The sequence below is a fragment of the Acinonyx jubatus genome, chromosome A2, assembly GCF_027475565.1.
Source record: "Acinonyx jubatus isolate Ajub_Pintada_27869175 chromosome A2, VMU_Ajub_asm_v1.0, whole genome shotgun sequence".
In the NCBI taxonomy this organism is placed as follows: domain Eukaryota; kingdom Metazoa; phylum Chordata; class Mammalia; order Carnivora; family Felidae; genus Acinonyx; species Acinonyx jubatus.
In genome coordinates, this window is record NC_069383.1 from 157,487,771 (window position 1) to 157,500,399 (window position 12,629).

At 53.7% G+C, this 12,629-nt stretch overlaps 1 protein-coding gene across 6 annotated transcripts in view; it reads right to left on the bottom strand.

Moving 5' to 3' along the window:
* Nucleotides 1-12,629, bottom strand: part of SMARCA4 (SWI/SNF related, matrix associated, actin dependent regulator of chromatin, subfamily a, member 4) — a 72,708-nt gene that overhangs the window by 58,990 nt on the left and 1,089 nt on the right. For all 6 annotated transcript variants that reach the window (XM_027050216.2, XM_027050215.2, XM_027050213.2 and 3 more), the window contains exons 2-10: nt 11,268-11,400; nt 10,050-10,454; nt 9,621-9,719; nt 8,234-8,492; nt 5,807-5,933; nt 5,115-5,288; nt 3,441-3,614; nt 2,071-2,238; nt 1,903-1,953 (exon numbers count right to left, since the gene is read on the bottom strand). In XM_027050216.2, coding sequence (XP_026906017.1) covers nt 1,903-1,953; nt 2,071-2,238; nt 3,441-3,614; nt 5,115-5,288; nt 5,807-5,933; nt 8,234-8,492; nt 9,621-9,719; nt 10,050-10,454; nt 11,268-11,400 — 1,590 coding nt within the window. The remainder of the gene's footprint in view (nt 1-1,902; nt 1,954-2,070; nt 2,239-3,440; nt 3,615-5,114; nt 5,289-5,806; nt 5,934-8,233; nt 8,493-9,620; nt 9,720-10,049; nt 10,455-11,267; nt 11,401-12,629) is intronic.

Genomic DNA, 12,629 nt, shown 5'->3' on the forward strand with positions numbered 1-12,629 from the left:
AGCCGATATCGAGTTTGATGCTCAACTGACCAAGCCACTCAGACGCCCCCTCCAAGTAACTTTCAAATGCAGTATCTGAAGCACACAATTTCAGGCTGAATAGCTCCAAACACAAACTAAAGTAGCCAGGAGGCTTCCTTTGCAGAAGGGTGCAAGTTAGCAATTCTGAATTACTTCCTGTATGTTCTAAGACTGAGCAAATAAGGAAATATAGCATGGCTAATGGAAGCCAGGTTTCCGGCTGTTACAGTATGGAAAGAGAGAAGGATTGCACACAGAAGTATCCATGTGAACTGAAGACTCTGAATATATAGAACTAGTGATGCAGATATAAACTGATTTCCTAGATCTTTTTGCTAAGAGGGCCTAGAAGCAATGACAACCTGTACCAATAATCACATCTAAAGAGAGATCTTGATGACCGCCTAGCTGGCTCAGTTAGTAGAGCATGCGACTCTTGATCTCAGGATCGTGAGTTCAAGCCACACTTGGGTATAGAGCTTGCCAACTTACCTTACTTACGTATATAATAGACAGAAATAGAGACAGAGAAAGAAAGAGAGATCTTGTTTTTTCACATATTCTTCTCTGGTAAAAAGAACCAAGGCACCGTGGAGAAATGACTGACTTCCAGGGTTTGGGCAAAGAAAGCAGAAGATGAACTTGGGCCATTTCAGTGTGCAAGAAGTAAGGAAGCCCTCAAAAGATACGTGAGCCAATCTGAAGGGGCTCCTACTGGCTCAAATTCAAACAATTTGAACTTCAAGATAATGACCGTAAGGATTAAACTAAAACAGAATCCTATGAGTTGGTACAAGGGGTTGGCAAACTGTTCCAAGAGCCACAGAGGAAAGAAGACAAAAAGCTTTTCCTTCCTGTAGAAAGTCATCTACAAAATGCAGAAGAAATCAGGGTGGAGGGGGGGAGCAGGAAATCACCATAACGTAACCATCATGGCAAAAACAGATACAGGCGGAGGTCATTAGTGGATACAGAAGCTAGTGGGTAGAAGTTTGAGGAGTTAAAATATGTTTAAAGAGCCTCCAGTACCTCCCCAGAAGGTACTTAATAATCACAAAATGAGAAACAGTAACTTTTCAGCAGAGATGCCCTGGCAGACACCAAGGGATCAAGGTCAATGTCACCAGTGACTGAAGAAGTCTACGCCATGCACTCTCGACGTGACGCACGGAGAACCACACAGCGTCACTTCTGGGTCTTGTTGCCAAGAACACATAACCTGAATCTAACCAAAAGGGAAATAGCAAGTCAAACCCAAATTAAAAGCCATTATAGGAAATACTTGGCTTGTTCTCTTCAGAAATGCCAAGGTCAGAAAAGGCTAAGAAGTGAGGAGCTGTTCAAGATCAAAGGAGACCAGACAGACCGTCACTGAATGAGACGCTCGGCCACAGAGTCGCAGTGAAGGACACTAAAGGGACAGCTGGCCAAACCTTAACAAGAGCTGTGGATCTGATCATAGTATTATTGCATCCATGGAAAAGACAGACCTTGTTTTTAGGAAATATAGTGGGGGGTAAAGGGCTGTCCCGTCTGCATCTCCCAAACGGTTTCGGAAAAAGTGGTGTGTGGAAACGGGGAACCCAGGTGAGGACTAGGCAGGAATCCTATGGCCTGTAATTATGAGAGAGTGAAAACTGAAAAACAATGGCATGTGCAAAAGAAAAAAGTCTGGAAGCAAACACACCCAGGAGTTAACCACGTACCCTCCTGGGGGTGGGGTTGAGGAGGGGTGGGACGTGGCAGGGGACAGATGTGGATTCTTACCACTGTCACATAGAGCTCTGGTGAGCTTTAAACAGCTATAAAAATGTAAAGGAGGAAATAGATCGAAGCTCCCAGGGCTGGGCTGGCATTTCCAGGAAGCCCCTGATTCCTCACCTCGCCATCAGGTCCGATTGCAGGCGTCTGTCCTTCTGCGTTTTCTGCCTTCTGGAAGTAAAGAGAGAGACACGGTCACTCCCTGCCTGGGGAGGCAGCGGCACCCGCACCAAGACGGCTGCTCGGGTCCCATCAGGAGGGCAGGCACGGGGCGGGGTCCCCGCGCACCTTCTTTTTCTTTTTCTTCTTTTTCTCCTTGGCGACCTGGGCAGCCTTGTGCTGCCGCACCAGCTCTGTGAGGTTCGCCACGTACTCGTCCGTCTGCTGCAAGAGGTAGGCCAGGCGTTTGTCCTTTTTCTGGTCGATGAGCTTGCGGTAGCCCTCCTCATCCTCAGCCTGCAGAACGGCAAGGTTATGGCGTTTGCTTGCAAGAGACACATGCTCGTCCATTAGCGCCCACGGCAGGGAACCCGGGGTCAAGAAGGCCACTGGGGGTTGCTAACCGGCAACCAGCCCGCACTAAGGGAGTGCTGGGCCTCCACCACGGCCGTGCTGCATACACACCCTCCACGTAGCTATCGACTCCCCCTTCAGTATTTCCTCAACCTCTACCCAGAGCGGACCCTGAGGGGGCCTGCTAAACAGACATGCTTCTGCCAGAGGTCATCTGAAAAGGCCAACAGCAAGTCTTGGCCCCTGTGTCCACAGATACACCCCAAATCCAACACTCTCTCTGGTCTGGGCCATTTTACCGTCACAGACGCGTGCAGCAAGCCCCTCCTGGCTTTCTGATAATAAACCTGATCATGTCACCCCCAGTTTATAGCCTCCTGTGGCTCCCACTCACGCTCAGAATTAAATCTAAAGCCTTCCTCATGGCCTACAAGGCCCAACAGGACTGCCCTAGGGACTCTGGCATCACTCATGCCCTCACCACGCTATTCTAAGGGCTGCCTGCCGTGCCTCGCACTTGGCTTTCTGCCACTTCAGGCTCTTAACCTTAGTTCCTCTATCCCTGGGAGGCACTTCATCCAGGGAGTCATGCCCACCCTCCTAGAACACCCCATAAACCCCCACTCCCTCATCCTGCCTCTTTCTTGTCAGTGTACTTCACACCATCCAAAATGATCTAGTTGGTTCCGCCTGGGCACTTGCCTCTCTAGGGCCAGTGGGGGCAGCCGTGAGGGTAGGGACTGCACGCTTCTTACTCCTGTGGCCATGTACCTAGAGCAGTGCCTGCCAATATCTGCCCAGCTGGAGAATCGCCTCTGAACAGCCAGACACAAAGGGTGGGACGGAGGACAGGGATCACATCGGTCACTCTCAAACCTGGAGTCGGTGCCCCCTCCCTCTTCTGGGGAGAACACAGAGCCACCAGCTAACCAGCCTAAGGTCTTCTGATCACTGGTGGAATGAAGAGGCAAAGGTCTCAGACCAGGTCTCTTGGACGCCCAAACCCAAGCCCGTTCTTTCTCTCTGTCCCAGCGCTAACTCGACCAGTCAACTGCCTCAGCACAACACAGGGTCTTCGATCCCTGGTGTCTGTCACACCCAAAGCACACACAAAGGGACACAACGTCACGAAGGCAGGACTTTACCATGAGCCTCCGCATTCTCTCTTTCTCAATCCTTTCGTTTTCCTTCTTCTGTTCCCTCTCCGTGTTGGCGTGGTACGTGGCCACAGCCTTCGTGAGTTTCTGGATTTTGCCTGTGACCGATCTGTGATATTCTTTGAAATCCTTGGCATGCTGCAGAATGCTGTTGAGGTATTCCTGCAGGAACACACACAGAAAACAGGACTGGCTATTCCACAGGCTCACTATAGTGTTGCCCCAGCCGAGACAAAACTTTAAAGGCAGTTGGTTTAAAACCAAGAGGACGTAACCAAAACAGTACCAGGACACTGTCTGCCTATGCGGTTCGGCGTTCTCTGGACAAGGAAACACTCCATGCCGGTGACCGGTGGGAAGGGCCCTCCCTCGTGTACAACAGGGCAAGCCGCCTTGCTGGAGCCACCTGGCACTGAACGTAACCACTTCGAAACGCTCTGACCCTCCAACCAATTATTCCACTGCCAGGAATTTACTTTAAGGAAAACGAGCAGATATTGGCCAAAAGAATTAAAATACAAGAATGCCCAGTTTAGCGTTCTCTTTAACACTGGAAGGTTGAGAACATGCTACCTGTGCCCGAACAGGAAAATGGTTGCATAAATTACTGGATGCTGGACACACTAAGGAACACAACATACATGTTAAAAATCATGCTTCCACAATACTTAGAACAACGTGTGTACGTATTTGTTTACAGGTGGCTACTTAACTTCTGATTATTCTGTGCACACACAAGAAAGCTACCTGGAATGATATATACCAAAAACCCTTGCTAACAGTGGTTACCAGTGTTAGATAGGGAGTAAAGAGCTTTAGAAAATGTAAATGAGCAAATGGGGCGCCTGGGTGGCTCATTCGGTTAAGCATCCGACTCCTGATTTCAGCTCAGGTCATGACCTTGTGGTTTGTGAGTTCAGGCCCTGCGTTGCACTCTGCGCTGGCAGTATGGAGCCTGCTTGGGATTCTCTCTCCTTCTCTGCCCCTCCCCCACCCTCTCTCTCACTCTCTCTCAAAATAAAATTTAAAAAACTTACCAAAAAAAAAAAAAAACAATGGAAATGAGCAAATAAACAGAATCATCCCCACATCCTACTCCACACAGATTTGGTCTTCCTGACTGATCTTGTGAAAGTAAAGTCAGATCACGGCCTCCTCTGCTCAGGACCCTCCATGGCTCCCCCCTCACTCAGAGCAAAGGCCCAAGTTGTGCCCTCGGCCCATAAGCTCTCCCGTCACCTCCCCATCCTCCCCATCTCCCCACCCTGGGATCCCTGCTGGCCAGAGAACACAGGGCACATTCCAGCCCCAGGGCCTTTGCATCTTCCCCTGGATCTGCAAAGTTGCTTGCCCACATGTCCCTGTGGCTACCCTCCCTCAGGTCTCCACCCAGATCCACACTGTGTAAACAGCCCCTCCGTCACCCTCCATCCACCCCTGCTTTACGCCTCTTCATACTCCACCACCTCCCAACGTGGTATATGTGATTACGGCCCGTCCTCCCACTGCCGTTTGGTTTTGTCCACGGACATACTCTCGGTGCCCAGAATACCGTTACGGCGAACAGAAAAGACAAACAGGCAGCACGCTCAGACACAAACCAAACGAGACTCCACAGCGTGCAAGCTCAGCCGAGCCTCGCGCTGGGTGGGGACCCCGCACCTGGTGCTTCTGCCGGCGCTTGCGCTCCTGCTCGATCTTCTGCTGCTTCTCCAGCTTCTCGGTGATACGGGCCTCGCGCAGGGACTGCCGCTTGCTGCGCTTGTAGGCCTTGGCATTGAGGGCCGTCTCGAGGGCGGTGTCCCTCCTCATGCACACCACCACCTCCTGTCGCAGCTTGAGGAAGACAAGACGCGCACAACTCCGTCAGGTCCACGAGTAACTACACATCCCAAGCTGGACAGAACGCTGCTCTGGATTTCCGGAAGGATCCTTGCTAAATGCCATCTGGAGGGGGCCCATGGGTAGCGCAAGCACAGGTCAGGAGACAACTGCTTTTGGACACCCAGAAGGTTCTCTCACACCTTCAGAGGTCTCCAGCTTCGCCTATCGTCAATCCCACAGAAAATACTTCTTACGGGTCATTCAAAATTAAAGCACCCTCAGAAACAGGCCCATTTTTAAGTCTACTGTTTCAAAATGCGATGTGATGTCTTAGGGAAGACACACAACTACTCATCCCAAGAACGGCTACTGTCCCACCGTTGTGCACGACACGAGAGGAGAGATGCGCAGCCAGCTAATGAGGACGCAAGGACACTGCTGCTCTCAACATCAAGGCGCATTTAATAACTGCCTGGCAAGTAGGAGAAAAGGCCCTTTTCCTCAAGCAGCGGGCCTGCACCTGTGCCCACCTGCCTCTGGAAGTTCAGCAGCCTGAGGGCCTTGAGCTCAATGGTCGCTTTGGTTCGCAAATCCCCGGCCAGGGACCCGGGAAGGTTTTCAAGTTCCTGAATTCGGTGTGCGATTCGAGCCTGCAGCCTGGGATACAGAGACGGAAGAAAAGAGCAGTGATGAGAGATCTTGTCTATTCACGGGAGCTCCTCTGTTCCCTCTCTTTAAAGGTGGAGCTTCAGGAGAACCTACCTCTCAAGGAAGGCAGATCCCAGTGATGAGACAAGAAATAGCTCAATAAAGGACGCCAGCCACAGCGCACAACACATAAAGAGGAGGACAGGCACAGAAACCAGAACCCGACAGGGCACACCTGCCTTCTGACATCCCAGCAGTGTGAGCGGCTTATGGAGGCAGACCAGCGTCTCTACCCCAGCCCTGGGTCTCTAATTCGCCTAGGGAGAATGCGCAGAGCAACTCTACAGGCTTCATCTTAAAGTTCAAATGCGATAATCCCCCTTCTCAGTGTTTCGCATATTTATTAAGCACCTACTGTGTGCCAGGGACTGACCCAGGTGTTAGACCTTAGCACTAAACAAGACTAACAGGGATATTTGTTATTCTCACAGAGCTCACAAGCTTATCAACAAGACAGGCCATAAAGCAGTTAAAAATGTTTACACTAATTCCAGAGAGTACCATGTACTCTGAGAAGGGAGCTGGAAGTGAGGGAGGTGGACAGGGCCACTTTGGGCAGGTGATCTCAGCAATTAGGCCTAAATTAGCCAAAGAATCAAGCCCAGCTTCTGTAAAGGCCCTGGAGCAGTAATGAGTCTAACTTACTCAACAGAAAGAGGAACAAGGAGAATGGAATAGGCAAGGACAAAGCCTCGGGCAGGGACTAAAAACAAAAAGGCGCTTCCTGGATGGGCAATGGGACACTAATGGCAGATTTGAACCTGGGGAAGAGATCTAAAGAAGTCACTTAGAAGAGACTTCACACTGCCGTGTGGCAAACAGGCTGCACCACTGAGGGTGTATAGGTGGGGCAGACCAGGTGGCTGCGTCCACAGTGTGAAGAAGGCCACCAGTTCCTGGGACGGAGGAGGAAAGCTGAGATGAGGACACGGAGGGTGAGGGAGGGCGAGCGATAGTCAAGGGGCTGCAGGGTCTGGCCCAATGAGCTGCTGCCGGGTGCATGGAACAGAGACTGGAAGGAAACGGTGGGGGGAAGGAGAGGAGGACATCCGGAAAGGCCACGTTTAAGCTGTCTAAATGCAGCTGGAGGGGAGGTGCCTGGGTACAGGGGTGGGAGCTCCGGAGCACATCACAGCTGGGGAGGCATTCTGGAGACTGTTATTGGGCAAAGATTTCCTGATACATCTGGGGATTACGGTGAATGAGGCCCAGCCCTCCCTCATGGAGCTTACATTCGTCAAGGGAGGCCAGCCCTGAATAAGTTATCAATGCAATGGAAAAAAGGGAGAAGGAGGTACAGGGTGCTCAGGAGGCAAATCTGAGGTGCCCCAGCAGTATGGGATAGAGTGATTCAGACCTGCTGTGTGCCTGGCACCGCAGCCAGCCCCTGGCACCCAGAAGGCCTTGGCAAAGCAGCCAACAACTAGTGATGTTTGGGAAGGGCCCGTCACAAAGCTTGACCGGTTGCTGGTGGAGTGTTCAGGAGCCGAACATCAGCAAGGAGAAACGGGCACTCCCATTCCCACACCTACTGGGACAGCCTCTGCAGAGGGCCATTTTCCAGACTCTCGGAAAATTTCCCTGCATGTGTTCCCCCATACCCAAGCAATGGCAGTTTTATGGATTTATTCTGACACATGTGCATATAGTACTGTTTCAACAAAAGATTGGGGGTGGGGATTCAAAACAACCTGACATCCCTTATTACGGCTGAATAAATTAGGGTATAGCCCCCAGGTAGATACCATGCGTGCAAAAAAGGAAACCTCACTGGGGCACCTGGGAGGCTCAGTCGGCTAAGTGTCTGACCCTTGATTTTGGCTCAGGTCATGATCTCACAGTTCATGAGTTCAAGCCCCACATCAAGCTCTGCAATGACAGTGTGGGGCCTGCTTGGGACTCTCTCTCCCTCTCTCTCTGCCACCCACCCCCCACAAAGCACACACTCACTCTCTCTCAAAATAAATAAACTTAAAGAGAGAGAAAGAAAGAAAAGCTCACTTTGTACAAACAATGATCTAAGCTATGCTCCCACGGACGAACGGCGTGCACGCCATGTAGTATCTGGGACCACAGGGCTGCCCAGGCATTCACCGGATTTCTCTGGAAGGATATGTACTTATACAGAGAACCAGGCAGCTGGTGACAGCTCTCTGGTCACATACCTCACTGGCTTTCAGAACAGTGAGCCAAACTGACACGCATCAGGGCCGCCCCAAGTGAGGGGCCCCAGGCAGCCGCTCCCTCACCTGTACTCCCGCTCCTGCAGGATCTCCACAGGGTCCAGGCCCCGAGGCTTCTGGATGGGGGTGATGCGGCTCTGCTTCTGGTGCAAAGGCACCATGGGGGCAGGCTGGGCAGGCTGCCCCGGCGACTGTGTCTGGGGCGGCATCACCGGGGAGGCGGCGGGCGGGACGGCAGGGGGCGCTGGTGAGGGGCGGCCCGTGGGCTGTGGGGGGATCAGCTTCTGAGGTGTGCTCGTGGGGGCAGCAGCATTCGCCATGGGTCCTGGGGGCGGTGGGGGAAAGAGGGGTCAAGCGGCGAAGACAGAGCTTTGAATTCTGGCTCGATTCCAGGGGTAAATGAAGAGCCTGCCGGGCACTCCCTGCCCCGGCAACAAGCTCGTCCCCGCGGCTGATTAAGCCCGTGCAGGCTGCCACACTGCTTCCTGCAGGGGTCTCACTCCCTCCTGCTTCCTCTAGATCTCAGCGTATGTGCCCCTTCCCGAAGGCACGCCTGCTCAGGCACCGCTCACAGGTTTGGTCTTGCCGCGTATGGCCCCCTAGGACCAGAAGTTTCCGGACTGTCATCCGGTGCCAAAGGAAGCCTACTGAGGCAATTAGCTCTTCAGTGCCCATCACTAAACCTCGTCCTTCGAGAGGACGAGGAATGAGTCCGTTTTGCCCATGCTTCATCCCAACAGATGCGCCTCTCCAATACTTAAGACCACGTTTTACACAGAACACAGAGACTGCGCACAGAAGAAATGGAACCCTGAGCCACCCTGTCACCCTGCCTGCCTCCCACAGCACTGGGGGATATTCTCAGGAGGCCAGGGGATCACACGTGGCCTCCAGGCTCAGAGGCCCAAATTCTGACGGCTGGTATTCATGGCTACAGCAATGCCGCCCCACAGCCTCGCTGCAGTCATACAATGGACCCGCTCATCAGTACCCTTCTCTTCTTGGTAAAGACAGCCCAGGATCACCATGACCCACAGGACAAGGTGGGGTGCGAATCATGCAGTGGAACCAAACTTAAACCTCTGGGAATGGACCAGGGACGGATAGACCCAAGAAGGCAGAAAAAAGCAAGGACCTGGGGTGCCTGGGTGGCTCAGTGAGTTAAGTGTTTGACTTCAGCTCAGGTCATGATCTCCTGGTTTGTGAGTTTGAGCCCCACATACTGTCAGCATGGAGCTGGCTTGGGATTCTCTCTTTCCCCCTCTCTCTCTGTCCCTCCCCCACTCATGCTCGCTCTCTCTCAAAATAAATAAATAAACTATAAAAATATATATATTTAAAACAAAGAAAACTAAAAAGCAAGGACTTGTCCTCAGCCCCCTCTCGGGTTCTACATGGCGCAAGCTCGTGAAGAGCAGGGAACAGGCATGCCACCAAGACAGAGGAAACTTACCTTCAGGCCAAGGCTTGGGAGGCCCTCCGGGGGGCTGACCTGGCATCCCAGGGGGCACACCTGAGGGTCCTGGGGGGGGCATGTTGGGCCCTCCCATACCTGCACACGGGGAGAAACAAGAGAATAAAAGGCATCTTGTGTTTATGCCCGCATCCACCCCCACGGGCAGTCCTGGCTCCAGGGGACACAGCCAACAACAGCCCCTCAGTGTGGACGAGAGGTCAGGGTGGGGGGAGGAGAGCGGAGAGGCGGCGGAACTTGCATCGCGCTGGCAGCCCCGCCTGCCCGAGCGCCGAGTGCTGACGCCGTGCTGTCTCTGGGGGGACGCGTGCGGGCAGCACGGCCCAGGTCGGCTGACACTGCTGCCCCATCCCGGTCGGTTCGCCCAGTCCCCTCCCTACCCCGAGCGCTGTGGACAGTGGGTCTTACCGTGAGGCCGGCTGTAATTTGGAGGTGCTGGTCCTGGACCTGGCCCGGGGCCGGGGCCGGGGCCGGGGCCGGGGCCCGTTGCGGACACAGAGGGTGGAGGTAGCGTTGGCATCTGCTGCTGCATCCCAGGCATCGGCCGCTTCCCCTGCACCGCCATCTGCAGGTGGTCGGGGAGGGGCTGGCCCCTGGCCAGCATCTTGTAGGCCATGATCTGGGCTCTGAGCTGATGCAGCTGGTTCTGGTTAAACGGAGTCGGGCCCCGGTTCTGCTGTCCCAAAGCCTGGGGATCGGCGCCGTCCAGCGGGGCCCCTCCTGGCCCAGACGACATCTGTGGGCCTGAGGATGGGCCGCTGGCTGGAACCGGACTGGAGGCGTGCTCAGAGCCACCCAGAGGGGAGGGGTAACCTGTGGGGCCACGTGGATCCAAGTGGTCACTCGGCAACACACATTCTAGGACGTCTAAGGCAAAGACGGCAACCTTTCGGCTGCGCTGACACCAGCTCCTGTCTCGAGACGGGGGTGGCCAAGGGACTCTACTCCTGTGATTCAAATGACAAGTGCCCAGAGAGAGGACACGCTCTGGCAGCCTGAGCAGCGACCGGCACAACTGGTTTGGTGTTGGCTCAGCTTTCAGCAAGTTGCCAAGGGTCAATGCTGGGATGTTACACAGATCCAGGCCTCCCTCAGGCCTGCCCCCTCCCCCTCAGCTAGGACAGAATGCTCCTCTGACCCCCATGTAGAGCCCCTGGGCGCAATGAGCTTCCCACCGATAAGAGGAAATCATATACTCCATCAATTCTCAAGCTGCCCTGTTCAGAAAAACCACCTGGAAGGCTTGTTAAAACAGAGCCCCACCCCCACCCCAAGATTCTGTCGCAGAAGCTAAAGTGGGGCCCGGGAAGGTGTATCCTTAATATGCTCCTGGGTAGCTTGGGAGCTGCCAGCCCAAGGCGCCCACTCTGCTCAGCCCCCATCTAACCTCTAGTGCTTCACATGGATCCACCCCTTTGGCGTCCCCACTCCCGGGGCTGCTCAAAGACAGACTGGCCTGAGACGGGCACCAGCCAAGCCCAACCCCAAGCCCAACAGTCTCCCAAGGGCTGAACTGTCCTGAGTCTACTACCCTGTATGTGCCTACGGGAGACCCAACTAGAAAAATGACCTCAGGGCACCCAGGGGGACAACACATACAAGGAAAGAAGAGTAATCAAACGGTACCTTGGGAGTGCTGGTCCATGGGGCTTGGCGGGGGCCCCATCCCTGCGTGGGCCCCCGACCGCATCCCCATTCCCTTCATCTGGTTGTAGCGGGGATCATCCGACATGCCCTTCTCGTGCATGGACTCCATTGGCTGTAAGAGGGGATGATGAAAAGGCAAGATCAGCAAGAGGGAACAGGAAGAGGCAGGAGGCAAAGGGCCACCCCAGAGAAGTTCACTGCCACTGAAAATGTCCACCCAAGGTCGCCATGGTATATATTGAATTGCCAATGTGACCAAGCAGCTTAGGTCCAAGCTACGGTCCTGATACCTACACTAAGTGTCAAGTAGATGCATGAAGCAATGTCACACAGCGATGGCTGACCACCTAGGCGGCTAGAGATCTGGAGGTGAAGGGACAGATGGATCAGGAAGCCAGGAGACAGTTTCAGATGGCCAAAATCCCATGAGGAAAGGACATGAGCTCCTGGTGAGGAGCTGTTTATGACTGGGACACCAAGCTCGCCATTAATTGTCAGAAGGAGACCTGGTGACAAGTCTTTGGATCAGGAATCCTCTTCCTTGGGAGACTGTAAGTCAGAGGGACAAACAGAAATTTCTGCCTATAAGTATGGTTACACTACACTAGGTGTCCTCGCTGATCTGAGATCAGCCTCCAGCCTACTAGTTGGGAGGAAAGCTGTCTGTGGCATGGTTCCATCCCTCCTGAGAGGCACATCGGTCCTCTGTGGAGCGATGATGCCCATTTTCCCTCAGCACTAAGTACTTCCCCTATCGCAATAGCTGGTGAAGGGGACATCTTCTGGGACCCTTCCAGGACACTGCTAGGCCCTGACTGGCCCAAATATCCCGGTCTCCGGGAACAGTCTAATGGGTGGCCCAGCTGACTACAACTCAGTGTGTGCCATGAGAGAAGGAAGATGGGAGGAAGAGAGGGTGCTTGGCTGGGACCACGAGGAGCAGCTTCATACGCAGGAAGAGGGTGCAGCCCTCGGGAAGGGAACTTCTCCGCAGACGAGGAGTGTCCCGCTACCCCTGGGCCCTGGCTCCTAACACTGTGCAGGACAAATGGTAGGTGTGGGGTGTGTGCCAGTGATAAGAGAAAAAAAAACCAAAATGGGCAGAGAGGGAAAGAGGAGGCTGTGCTGGAGAAGCCAGACTAAATCAGCGAGGGGAGGGAGGGGGCTGGTTCACCAACTGCTTCCCAGGAAGTGACAAGAAAGATACTGTTGCCAGAAATGTGTGGGAGGGGCACCTGGGTGGCTCAGTAGGTTGAGCGTCCAACTTTGGCTCAGGTCATGATCTTGGGGTTCATGAGTTCGAGCCCCATGTCGGGCTCTATGCTGACATCTCAGAGCCTG